Source organism: Neopsephotus bourkii, unplaced genomic scaffold (genome assembly GCF_033783945.1).
Source record: "Neopsephotus bourkii isolate Nb327-2 ecotype Australia unplaced genomic scaffold, CSIRO-AGI_Nbou_v1 NB_1328, whole genome shotgun sequence".
In the NCBI taxonomy this organism is placed as follows: domain Eukaryota; kingdom Metazoa; phylum Chordata; class Aves; order Psittaciformes; family Psittacidae; genus Neopsephotus; species Neopsephotus bourkii.
The window spans coordinates 5,112,402-5,126,507 of record NW_026901808.1 but is presented as its reverse complement, the minus strand read 5'-3'; the positions used below and the strand labels follow the sequence as shown (position 1 = coordinate 5,126,507).

The window sequence follows — 14,106 nt, the reverse complement described above, 5'->3', positions numbered from 1 at the left end:
CAGTAATTTCTTTATGATGTGGAAAAGTCAGGGGGGTTATTTGTTGTTTGATTTGTGCGTATGATGTGGCTCAGGGGTAGGTGGGTCCTGACTCTCTTTGAGGGTCACAATACTGACAACTTCAATGTTTACTTAGGGCTGGGGAAAGAAAAGCTAGTCAAAATTCAGAGAATGAGGTTTAAACTCAGACCTGCAGATTCAGCCAAAACACCTGTGCATTTTGCATTGCTGTTCATTTACATTGTTGATCATTGCCCATTGTCAGCCAGACCAGGAATTACTGTAATCAGGCATAGTCCAACTGGCATTAGTGAAGCTTAGCTGATTTATACCAGCCCAGAATCATGCACTGAATATCAAATATTATTATTAATAATACTTATTACTATTATTATTATTAATTGTCTTTTCCTTGTTCCTTGAATTATGTATTGGACCAATTTCCCTCTCTATTTCCAACTCTACATACTCTATACCATTTTTCAGTCTACAGGATGTTAAGCACTTTACTCCCTTGCTGTACCCTGTTTCTCCGTCCTCTCAGAGGTAACACGGTCTCAGTAAGATTTTCTTGCTTGTCAAGCTGAGAGATCTGCAGTCACTCAAGCAGATCTGAAACATTATGAGTAGCTCACGTCCTCTTGACATCACCTTGAGAGAGATTCTTTTTTGTTTCTCCATCTGCCCTTAACTCCCAGGCTGCTGGTCTGATGCGAGGCTGCAAACAGCTCCCAGTGAAAAGTCAGGGAAGTGGTGAACATAAATCTGCTTCTTCACGTCATGCTTTCTAGTGGTGGATTGATATTCTGGAGAACCTATAGCTTTTTTTCATGACCATGTGAAATCATAACAGTGTTGAACTGTTTTCAAGTGTATATCTGTGAGTAACAAGTAAACGGCCAAGGGAACCATCCTGTTCATTTTTAATTTTTTTTTACAGAAACAGCTTATAATTTCATACATTGACATTTCATACATTGCTGGTCTGTTATGCCTGGCTTACAATACAAAAGATTATCTATTGTGAAATACACAGGGAAACAGCTCGCACACTGCTACTTGCACAGCACTGAATCCTTTCCAACCTTCCTTCTGACCCACGGAATTTAGTTTGCTGCTTTGCAAATTCAAGAAAATAATCAAATAGGATTTTCAACATAACTCAGATGTACCATAAGCTTTCTGACATGAACATGTGTAAGTCAGTGACTTGTCAGCTGCTGAGCTTATAGTGGAGACATCGGTTCTACTGAGAAAGGAATAAGAAGTGGTTTTCAGGCATAAATATTTGCCTTTCATTTATTAAGGAAAAGTCTGAGCAACAGTAGAAAAACTGGTTTTAGAATTGGTGGAGGGCTATAACCTATACCCCATGTATTGTTTGAAGTATGTTTATATGTGATTGGAATCCCCTGCTTTAAGTGATTTTATTTAATGAATCGCTTTCTATTGCCTTATTTACCTAAAGTGAATATTTATTTTAAATGTTGTATTAAGTTTCCTTTAAAACAATGGAACATTCCTTTCTGAAAGGATATGTCTCTTATGGTACAACACTGAGTCAAAGCAAATGGTGAAATATTGAGTCAAAGGGAATGAATACCAAGGTAAACACTCCTTAACTCTGTGTATTTTGCTGGGGTGTGACAAAAAGGTAGATAGGAACCTACTTTTCAAATAGGAAAGGTTATTAGGACAAGAAGGACTTGGCGTCAGGTATTATCAGTATTTTCTGTGCCAGTGGCCAGGATAAAATCTCCCCTCAGGTTCTTATTTCAGTTTGGGGCTATGCTTGGGAGCTGAAGACAACTTAGGAATTTTAAATGTGTGGCATGTGCTAATGGATCATTGAAATAAACCGGTTCTACAGAGGCTCAGCAGCCTCACATTCCTTTGCAGGTAAGGTCACCGTCAACATGCTTAGTGCCCTGTATGTCAGGGTTACAGGTAGCTGACGCTTTGCAGGCAGCTGAAAAAAAAAGCCACAAAAAGCTGCAACTGTGCCTTTTTTATAGTATAGTTTAATGTTTAAGAGAGGACATTGATAAAAGGATGCAAAGAAGCAGAGGTAGACTGGACTTCAGCTTTGTATATTTGTGAGTGGTTTATTCCCTCTAGTAGGAGCAGAAATACACACACACATGCACATGCTTCTCCTTAGCTCCAACAAGAGATGCATCTGCAGCAGTTTAAACCTTCAGTGGGTCCTGGCAGTTTGTAAATTTCTCTCAGGTTCTCATAGCTTTGCTAATACTGGCACCCAGTCTAGACCACAGCTGTGCTATCACAAGATTTAGTTTCAGTAAAGTTTCTTCAGAAGGAACTAGTTTATCGTGCCATTGTATAATGAGAATAAATGTTCTCCATAGAAAAACCTCATGAAAAATTCATGCCTAACCTGCCCTAAGCATGTACAATTAATAGCCACATATTTTAGAGTCTTGTCAGCATTCAATTTCCCTTTTCCTTTTTTTTTTTTAAAGACAAAATGCTGCGATGCGGTCTCTGTGTGTGGTCAGACCATTACAAATCAATATTCTGGCTTTGAACCTTATTTTTTAAAAATAAAATATATGATTATTTGCTGGCTTCCTCCAAGGAAATAAGATGTAAATTATTTACTGTAACCAACTTGCCCTGCAGCTCCAGCTATGGAATTCAGTTACTGACCTTAAAGCAAAAGCAAAATTGCCTTTTTTAGTTTATGCTGTCTACATCATGAATTGCCAAACAGGAAGCTGATATTTCCTTCCCCAGTCACAAATTCATAAAAATACATGTAGATACTTACCTATATTGTGCTATATTAATGTTTCACTAACTGCACAAGTCTATATTGCTCATAAAACTTTTGAAGGCCAAACAGAATCTATACCATGTGGTCTCATTCCTCAGAATTCCATATTGAGCAAATACATTCATTCTGCTGAGACTAATTTCCAGGCCTTTCAGGCAAGAGGAATTCTATGTGCTATGCTTTTCCAAGTAAAAATGCTTGCCCTTGCGATTCTCCCTGTCTGCCTTTTCTGCCACATCAGAAATATTTCAGTGGCTTTCACAGCCTTCACAGATGGACCCCTCCACCTCATATATCCTTTCCACATAACAAATTTGGAAAACTAATCACAAATATCCCTTTTGTCTCACTCATCACATCTGCCTTGCAAAAACACTCCCATTGCCCCATCCTTCTTACTTCTTTCTCCTTTGATCTGAGTGGATTTGGAAGGATTGGAACTGTGTTTTGAGAGAGCAGCCATGATAGGGCTACAATATCTTCACCTGGCTTTTCCTGATGGACCAAAATACTAACTCCTACCAATATGTAATGGACTTAATTAATGTCTATTAATCCTGACCAAAAAAAAAAAAGCTTTTGTCTTAGTTTGTTTAGGTATATATAGAGTTATTATATAGAGAATTATTCTTTGGAAGGTTTACCTTTCATGTCATCAGTTGTCATTACACTTTGATTACAGAATATGAATATATATTAAATTCTGTGGTCGCTCCCTTTTACCTGGGTTTATCTAAGATCATTAGGATAGATACTGCCTCTGTCTGTGTGTCTGTACAGCAACTAGTAAGGAAGATACTGATTTTCATTGATCTTTTCGGGTAGAATGTTAACAGTAATGCTAGTTAGTCCGGTCTTACCATGACTTCCTCATATTCATATATGAGAATAATATCATATATAGTATTCCTATATAAGGAATCATCTCATGGTTCTTTCTGACACCAAAACCGTAGAAATTCCTGAACATTTCTTACCTTCCTCTGTGTCACAGTGTTTGCATTGATGCTTTCTTTGCATAATTGATAATAGGTAATCTGTTTTTTTATTTCTCTGTTACATGGTCTCATTTTTTCTCATCTTTTCTAGATCAAGGAACTGTACAAAAGGTTGTTGTCCTACCCACCAACTTCTCTGCAAGTGGAGAACTCATTTTAGAGGAGCTGGAGGTTTTTCAGGTTTGGCTTGCTCCTATTTTTACTCTTCCAATGTGTATGTTCACACAAACACTTTGTTCTAAGATATTTTGGCAAGGACAGCTGTGACTTGATAAAAGATCAAGTAAATGTGCACACTGTCAGCTTGATACCCACACAAAGAGGAATATAAAATGCCCATTGTTATGAAGGATGTAGCTAGCTGAAGTATTTTTTTTCCCCTCCTCTAAGTTGCTAATTTTTTATGTTATACTGGCTAGAAGGATTTTGATAATCACATTTTTATGAGGTCATGTTATAGTAGCTGCCAGAAGGCAACTTTTATCATTGGCATCATGTATTGAGACTGTCACTAATTACAGATGGAATCTAAAGTTTTTGTACATTGATTATCTGATAATGTTCCTGATTCTGACCTGCAGAATGGAACCAAACCAGTATTGTTTTTTGCTTAACTCCAGTTTTTCAAAGCCACATGCCTCTGGAGTCAAAAAAGCTACAAGCTTAACACAGGTTGAAAAGAAACACGAACAAATACACAGAGAAATAAGGGAATAGCCTCTGTCAATCACCCTGACAAATGGCAGCTTGCAATAATCTAAAGAAAATGTTCTTCCTCATGTTGAAAAAAACCTTTCAGAATCCCTCAGGGATCGGTGTTGGGACCTGTCTTGTTCAACATCCTTGTCAGTGACATGGACAGTGGGATCAAGTGTGCCCTCAGCAAGTTTGCTGATGACACCAAGCTGTGTGGTTCAGTTAATACGCTGGAGGGAAGGAATGCCATCCAAAGGGAACTTAACATGCTTGTGAGGTGGGCTGATGCCAACCTCATGAAGTTTAACCATGCCAAGTGCAAGGTCCTACATTGCTTGGGTTGGAGCAATCCCAGGCCCAGCTACAGGCTGGGCAGAGAAGAGATTCAGAGCAGCCCTATGGAGAAGGACTTGGGGGTGCTGGTTGATGAGAAAATGAACATGAGCTGGCTTCAGTGTGTGCTCACAGCCCAGAAAGCCAACCGTATCCTGGGCTGCATCAAAAGGAGTGTGACCAGCAGGTCGAAGGAGGTGATCCTGCTCTTTTGCTCTTGTGAGACCTCACTTGGAGTATTGTGTGCAGTTTTGTTGTCCTCAACATAAAAAGGACATGGAACTGTTGGAACAAGCCCAGAGGAGGGCCACGAGGATGATCAGGGGACTGGAGCACCTCCCATATGAAGATAGGCTGAGAAAGCTGGGGCTGTTCAGCCTTGAGAGGAAAAGGCTGCGTGGGGACCTCATAGCAGCCTTCCAGTATCTGAAGTGGGGCTATAAGGATCCTGGGGATGGACTCTTCATTAGGGACTGTAGTGATAGGACATGGAGTAACAGGTTAAATCTTAAACAGAGGAAGTTTAGATTGTACGTAAGGAAGAAATTCTTCCCTGTGAGGGTGGTGAGGCACTGGAATGGGTTGCCCAAGGAAGTTGTGAATGCTTCATCCCTGGCAGTGTTCAAGGCCAGGTTGGACAGAGCCTTTCTTGGGTGCCATGGTTTAGTGTGAGGTGTCCCTGGCCATGGCAGGGGGGTTGAAACTAGATGATCTTAAGGTCCTTTCCAACCCTAACTATTCTATGATTCTATGATTTTGAATGGGCTGTTCTTTAAAACATGTAGTCTCAGATCAAATGGTAGTATGCATCTATAAACTTAGTTAAGGGTTTTGTCATGAACGTTTCTGTATTTTGTTGAAGGGATACAGAAAGGATAATTTAAGCTTTCTATCTAGACAAGCAGCATTAACAATTCCCTTAAGAAAATTAATGCACTCCGTGTTAACCCTCATGAAGGCATAATTAGTCTTCTTGGGCTTCTGTTGAAGACGTACCAATAAGAAATATATATGTGTGCAATATTACCTAAAGAGTACCCTTCAGCCAAGTGTTACTTCTATTTACTGAAACATAAAATAATACAGCAAGAAGGTAGGTGGGCTGAGAAGAATCCTCACACTAAACCTAGTTTCTGAACCATTGTGCACAGATTTTTTAGCCTGAACCCTAAAAATCATGATATCATAACTTCAGCCATTGCAGTCTGTGCAGGCAGCATGGCAGTATTTTGCTCTCCAAGAAAGCAGGCTGCGTGTTAATAAAAATCCAAAGTAAGCAAAGCACTAATTCCTTTCCAGACTATAAGCAAGGAGAGGAGAATGTGACATCTGACCGAATGTTGTATTCGATCTTGAGTCTGCAGACAGTTCATGAAATACTACAGCAACTCTAAACTCAGAATCACAGAATGGTTGAGGTTGAAAGGGACCACCAGAGGTGGTCTAGTCCAACCTCTCTGCTCAAGCAAGATCACCTAGAGCACATTACTTAGGACTGTGTTCAGGCAGCTCTTGAATATCTCTAGGGAAGAAGAATCCACAACATCTCTGGGACACCTGTTCCACTGCTCAGTCGCCCTCACAGTAAAGTTCTTCCTCATGTTCAGGTGGAACTTCCTGTGGTTTAGTTTATGGCCATTGCCTCTTGTCCAGTCTCCTGGCACCATTGATAAGAGACTGGTCCCATCCTCTTGACACCCTCCTTTCAATTTCACACTGATCAGATCCCCCCAGAGCCTTCTCTTCTCTAGGCTGAACAGACACAGCTCTCTCAGCCTTTCTTCATATGATAGGTTCTCCAGACCCTAGATCATTCTAGTAGCCCTTTACTGGATTTGTTCGAGGAGCTCCATGTCTCTCTTGTACTGCAGAGCTCAGAAATGGACACAGGTCTCTAGGGAAGACCTCACCAGGGCTGAGTAGAGAGGGAGGATCATCTTCTTCGACGTTTTGGCAATGCTCTTCCTAATGTACCACAGATACCATTGGCCTTCTTGGCCACAGCAGCACATTGCTGGCTCGTGTACAACTTGTTGTCCATCAGGACCCCCAGGTCCTTCTTAGAGCTGCTTTCCAACAGGTCACCCCCTTGGCCTGTCCTGGGTGCATGGGGTTATTCCTCACCAGGGGCAGGACCCTGCACTTGCCTTTGTTAAGTTTCAGAAGGGTCCTCTCTGCCCATCTTTGCAGCCTCTCTATATCCTTCTGAATGACAGCACAGCACTCTGGGATACCAGCCACTCCTTCTAGTTCTGTATCATCAGCAAACTTGCTGAGGAGGCACCCTGTCCCTTCATCCAAGTCATTGATGAAAAGCCAATCAATACTGGACCCAATACTGACCCCTGTGGGATGCGCTAGTTACAGGTCTACAACTAGACTCTGTGCCACTCCTTCAAACCTTTGCAATTCACATGGTTTGCACCCAGACTTTCTAGTGTTGGCCTCTCTGCTGTGCTTGTAATCCCCTGCAATTAATTCTAGCCCACTGTTACAGCTTTCCTGTGTGACTGAACAAATGCTAAATCTTGAAAAAGTGCTGAACATTTTTATTACCATCAGTTTTATCATTTATTTGGGTACTAATTGCTTCACTTGCTTAAGGCGATGAATATGATAATTCCTTTTCCAGGTCTTTAACGTTTGGTTTGGACATATGTTAATCAACTGCAGTGATGACACACAGTAGTATACAGTACTGTCTCTGGGAATGCAACATTCAATAGCACACATGCCATTTTTAATATTCCAGTCATTGATAATCTGAATGTGTATGTTGGATGATCACCAACCTGTATGCACTGTACATAATGTGTAGGAGATATACGATGTATTCTGACCTGGATAGTGTGGTAAATATGCATGAGCTATTTTATGGTTTTTCCTTATCCTCATCAAAGAATAAGCATTTTTTTTTTAATTACAAAGTGAGAGTAATGTCTTCAAAACATATTGATCCTATCTTGCTGAGGTAACACAGATGCAGGTTAATTAGAAGTGTACAAAACCTTGTTGATGTACAGGAATAATACTGATGCAGTTGAGTTTAGCCAGTACATTTTGTGAGACATTAATTGTGTATGTATGTTATTTGTTTAGTTCTGAAAATAGCAAAAACTTAGTAAGAGTGAGTGATACCTTTCCAAGATATGAAAAGTTTTAGTTTATTAGATGTGACTTAGGTTTTACTGAATTTTAAATTGACATTTTGGGACAATAATAACAGGAGAGTATAAGTGTAGTTTGTGATTTTGTCTTTCAGAGTAATTCTCCCATAACAACAATGAAGATTTCATCTAAAAAGGTAAAGAAAAGTGGAATGCTAACTTAATGCTTATTAAATTAGAAGAAAATTGACTTAAAGATGTTAGAATAGCAATTGTTGCCCAGAATAGTAAATATAGGCAGGAGATTTTCCATGATGAATATGGAGAAACTTGACTGAAGGTTGCATGAGCTATTTGTATGCCCCAGAGCCACTAAGATAAACCAATTTCTATTCATTGTGTACCATTTCTAAGTCACTGAAAGTGTAAGTTTTTTGTTTTGCTTGACAATTAAAGAAAAAAGTGTACTGAAAGAGAAAATTTGCCCTCCCCATTTTTTATATAAGTCCTAAATAGAAATTTTCCCTTGGAAGTCTGATCCATGTAGAAAGGCCGTTTGAGGGCTGGTAAGTCCTTCATGCAATCGTGCATGTTGGTTTAGTAGTAACAAACAATGGCAATAAGAATTGATGAAAATAGCTGAGAAGATTGCTTCTCAAATGTTAAACACCCAAACTAAAACTAATTCTGTGACTTTTCAAGCAACACATTGCTCAGTATTTTGCAAAACTGCTAAGAAACATTATTCAGTAAATTGAATTCACTGTAATTTTTTAGTTCTATGACAAAAATATCAGGGGACTTTCAATGTTTTTGTTCAATATTAATTTATATTTTAAGAATAATTAAATAATTTTTTCTGAGTAAAAGAACCATTTTGGTCCAGATTTTCATGATGACCTATGCACTTTGGAGTTCTTTTGCAAAAGCTGTCATTTATTATGAAAATTCTTTTGTCTTATTTTTCTAGGTATATAAGGCTATCGGAATCTGGCCATAAGCCTCAACATAATCTCTAGGCTTTATGTCTTGGAAGTCTATGCACTGGAGAATCCAACTAGGAACTCTGCATAATATTTGTTGAAGTGACTATATGCAGAGAAAATACTTTGTTCAAAGGCTTGAGCCAATATCCTACTGAATAAGAACCAAGTTCTCAAAGCTGAGCAGTATTAAATCAGCCTGTCTGCCCCAGAAGAGAACAGTGACATTCAATGTCCAAAACTCATTAACATTTCCCAGTGTTTCTAAATGTTTTCTAACAGGAAGGTAGAAATACTATAGGCCTATTCACCTGGGAGAATTCTATTTATCTTGGCTTTATATATATTAGTGGCTTCCGTCTTTGTCTTGAGGTCACTCTGAAATTAATTGAAAGGATTTTAGGTGTGTTAGCAGAGTCTCCAGTGAAGCTTCTCGACATCTGAAATAAATCTTTGCATTTCCTTCTACAGCAACAGTTGTACGTAAGCTCAGATGAAGGGGTCACTCAGGTATCCTTACATCGCTGCCACATCTATGGGACTGCCTGTGCTGACTGCTGCTTAGCTCGAGATCCATACTGTGCCTGGGATGGCAACTCCTGCTCCAGGTTTTATCCCACAGGAAAAAGGTGAGCAGTATTAAACAGCCCAGTGAAGTCTGCAAGGAAAGGTTTCTGTTCTGCTATGGAGCCTGGGGTGCAGCAAGGATGAAGAAATAGGATGTCACTCTGTTCAGGAGCATGTACAAACAATAACTCTGTAGCTGTTGTGCTTGGCATTGTTTATCACCTAGGAGTGTATGGTGCAGTAGTGTATGATAAAAAGGTTATTTTTTCATGCTTACAGTAATACATGGAAAAAAGGAAAAAAACTCCGTTCCTTATCATAACTATAAATCCTTCTGTCTCATGCACACAAAATTAGTGAAACATTTGTTCCCTTTGTTTAAATTCAGTTGCTCACTATGGATGTAATTATGATAGCCCTAAATACAGCAAAATATCTCTTTGGCTGTCTTAAGAATAAAGTGAAATATTTTTTTATTTCTTCTTTTGCTCCTAAGAGAGAAGAATTATTTCAGGAGAAATTTTAGTTAAATGTGATTTCCGTGTAATACCTGCAGATTTGTTTTTTTTTTGACATGAGATTTATTAAAACAGGCAGGGAAACAATTTCTCTTTAATTTACAACAGAGCTAATAGCCCATCTCATAATTCTTATGCAAAACAGGAGCCTTTTTCCTCCTCCCAAGGGAAATATTTAATAGCAGGAGGCCATGGTGAGCTCTTGTATTACTAAGATTTTACTTCATATACAAACAATGCTACCGAATACACAATGAAGTATTACTGCAGAGGAGACAAACCTTTCTGATGTCCACCAGAGCTTTACTCACTATGTGCCACTGTGTTCACTGCCTGCACTTGAGCTGCAGATGCAGAAGACCAGATACAGTTAATAGGCTTTACCTACATGGAGGGAGACAGTAGACAAAACCAGGCAAAGCTTAAGTCTGCTCCAGTGACCCAACCAGCTGACGACAGTATCACCTCCTGGGATTAAAGACAGTTACTGAATTATTGCAAAGTTTTTTTGACTTATTCCTTATTTGGGATTAAAAGGTAAAGCCCAACCTGGCCATGTAGCAATTGGTGAAGTACCTGAGGTTTTTACTGCTTTCATGCAGCATATTCAGCCTCCAGTCTGCAAAATGATCGTTTTCGTCCATGGAACAAATGTCAGAAGACAGGGGGAAGAATGAACAGAGAATTCCTCAAGTCTCAGGCCACCTAACTCCCACACTAACATAGCTGCTGAAAGATATAATGAGCAGTCAGGTGTACCCCGTCTGTGCAGTTTCCAGGGTTTTTTTACCATCACTATTATGTACACCCAGGGTTATTTCCACTGAAGCTTGTTTTCTTGCTGACATTTTGTTTTAAATTTGCTTTTTATATCAAACCAAAACAAAAACCTAAAAATGTATGGAAAACAATAATCTGTTTTTCATATGTGAAGGAAATGACTTGTCCCTTTATCTAACAAGTAAGATTATGAAGGAGAAAACATTAGTAATAAGAACCAAATCCCATAGTCTAGACAGTAATATCTGCTGGACATATTTGTTTCTTTGCTTCAACACTTCTGTCTCACATGGATTACTCATGGTTCCTCATCCAGCGTTGATTTACCTCAAAACACCTGACAGTATTTATTTTCTAACCACCACCTGCTCAACCTTTTTTGTTTTATAAATATGAAACTGTAAGTTTCAGTTTTCAGAACTGCTTAGTGCAAGTGGCGTGCCATTTCTGAGTGTGGAGCAGTTCACAGTATTCACAGTAGCACAGGAATCCTGACATTCACTCAGAAACTCTTGTCTCCTTTGACTTGTATAAGTAGTTCACAAGGGTTAACATCCCAAGGCATAAGATGAAGTATTTTTGATGGTAAACATCAAAAATATACTTGGAATGTCAGAAATTACTCCTTTGAAACATCATCTTTCAGAGGTTTCCTTTTACAACAACACAGTGAAGGATCAGATGACATAGGGTTATAAACACCATCCCTGGGTGTTTGTGCAGTAGCTGGTATAATGTGGCCGTAGGGGCATCACCCTTCACTCAGTGGTACTGGATCTCCAGGGGCTTTTCATGCATTCTTATCTTGCGAGTCACTAGCGAATAGTTCAGAATATAGCTGTTACATTTCCCAGAAGCATCCATTTCCAGCAATCACCAATACATTTTTTGTTACAGTTGATAAATATTGAACCACCTCACAGAATATTCATCAAACAAAATAATATAAAAATAAAAAGTTCAGGTACCAGATTTTCATGCACTGAATTCTGTGAGCTATGACCCTCTAGCTGGGGAGGACTGAAAAAACAGTATTCTCAACCCCAGTAAGCTCCTTAGCTCATTTGCTACAAAACTGTGACTTTGCATCTGTCATCCAAATAATATAATAAAGTCCCATTTAGAAGTATTCTGAGACTTGGTGAGTCTGAGTATCTTTTGAAAATAGTCACATACTCTCAAGTAGAGGACAGAACTGAATCTTAGCTCTCCACCAGTCTGGATTTATATTTCAATTCACTCTGCTACCAAGGTGGCTAGAGGCACCAAAAATAAGGTGCCTGCTAGAATCAAGGCAGTCACATGCCTTGTATCATCATGTTCTGTTGGTGCATTAGATATGAGCACTGTAACTCATTAATCTCATTTTTAGGTGCTTGGTTGGTTCTGGCTTTGAATGTTAGGTCTTGCAACAGTAAACCAAAGTGTATTTCATGCATCACCTCTAACCTTTTTTCTATGCCCCCTTTACAAAACTACTTTACTTCCTAAAATTACAACCATTTTATAAACTTCATCAAACTGATTATTCACTTTAACAGTATCTTCACTCTAGCAAGCCTGTGAAGAGTAAAGAACACCATCAGCAGGTCATGAACTATCCCTAATGGTTGATAACAGAAAAAAAACAAACATAAAAATGAAAGAACATTTATTTACAGTATAACTATCCTGAAATAACACTTTGTTTTTACAATATATTTCAGGAGGAGTCGTAGGCAAGACGTGAGACATGGAAACCCTCTGACTCAGTGCCGAGGTTTCAACCTGAAAGGTACTGTAATTTGAAGATCCTCATGCTATATAAAGAACACATGGCTTTCCTTTGTGTGATTCATCATAACTCACATTATCTGTGTGGCTTACTGGTAAAGCATAATTATTTTCCAAGTCTGAGTTTTGTTTTGATTTGATTTTAGCATTTTTCCTTGCAGTTACTTGAAACTTGCCTATATATGATAGAATGGTGAACCATGAAATATATAGGTCAGCATACATGAAATGAGAAGCTGACAAGACAGTGTTTGCTTGAAAAAGGTCCAGTTAATCTGAGGGCTTGTCTGCTTCTAAATACCTTCAGTGTTTATTAGTGCATGCTTCTTCATGCATTTAATTCTTGGACCTCAGAATTATTCTGATCATTTGACGTGATACTGATTTTTGGAGCACATCTTTCAGCAAACAGCAGATTCTAGCTCATCATAGTTTGTCTCTTGAGCTGTGATTATTCCCTTCTCTGTTTCCTTGGGAAAATAAACCGTTCCAAATCTTTTTGCAAAGTCTCTTCCTTTGAGCTGTGCAACTCTCTTGGCACAGAGTGTCTGGACAGGGGAGCCAACATTGCCCTCCCAGCTACCACTTCTCCAGCCTGATGGACACCAGTCAGATATGGCCAAAGTTGTATTAATAACAGACACATTCGTAAAGGCATTTTAATCCTCTTCAGCCACATGCGTGAGCTTGACAGTGGCAATGTATGCAATGAAACTAAGGGCACACATTAGAGAATTCTTCTCCTTTTACCTCTGTTTATGAGTAGGTGTTTTGAAGTGCATTCTCTACCATCTGGAGACCAAAAAATAGACCTGATGGTAAATTTTTCATTGAAATTTTTGAAACAATGCTGTAAGAGTTACATGTGGAAGATTCAGTTAATAATAATTCCATTGAAATGGTCTCAGAAGAATCTCCTAAATCAAAACAGACCAACAGTCAGTTGGGTGTAGGTCCCTCAGCCCAAATGTGGCTAATTGTTCTCTAGCTGCCAATCTACAGTGCCAGAGGGTCTTTCCCCATGACTCAGTATTAGGTCATTTATATGAAGCTGAACAGCTTGAGCAGGTAATTACAAAAGATGACCCCACCATTAAGAGTATGCACCTGAGCTCTGAGATCCATATTAAAGCTTAGGCTCAGAATCATGAAGTAACTTGAGCTGCATGTCCTGCCTTGCAGGCATGTGCTGTGACCACCCACCCGCTGTCTTTCCCAAGGGTGGGTGTCTCCTCATTTGAGGTGGAAAATGTGAAAATGTCAACTGTCTGCTTTCTGGGCTGAGGGGAGACAAATGTTTAGACCTCGACTGTCTTGAGAAACAGGTTTCTTGTTTTCCAACCTTTATTTTTGTTTTTTCTTTTTTTTTTTCCTTTTTTTTTTTTTTTTTACTGTGGATGTATTTATAGGTTCATGTGTTTTAGCAGCTTCATAAAGGATGTTTTTATGACAGCAGTGGCATATAGCATAGGTAGATGGCAATTGTTTCCCCAGTGGAAAAAAGATTAAAAGAAACAACAACTTAGCCTTTTTTAAATTATAATTAAAACCATT

At 39.0% G+C, this 14,106-nt stretch overlaps 1 protein-coding gene across 1 annotated transcript in view; it reads left to right on the top strand.

The window, feature by feature from the left end:
- SEMA3C (semaphorin 3C) overlaps positions 1–14,106 on the top strand; it is a 122,430-nt gene that overhangs the window by 100,816 nt on the left and 7,508 nt on the right. The window contains exons 13-16 of the mRNA XM_061366376.1: positions 3,887–3,975; positions 8,087–8,128; positions 9,386–9,543; positions 12,486–12,553. Of these exons, the coding sequence (XP_061222360.1) occupies positions 3,887–3,975; positions 8,087–8,128; positions 9,386–9,543; positions 12,486–12,553 (357 nt within the window). The remainder of the gene's footprint in view (positions 1–3,886; positions 3,976–8,086; positions 8,129–9,385; positions 9,544–12,485; positions 12,554–14,106) is intronic.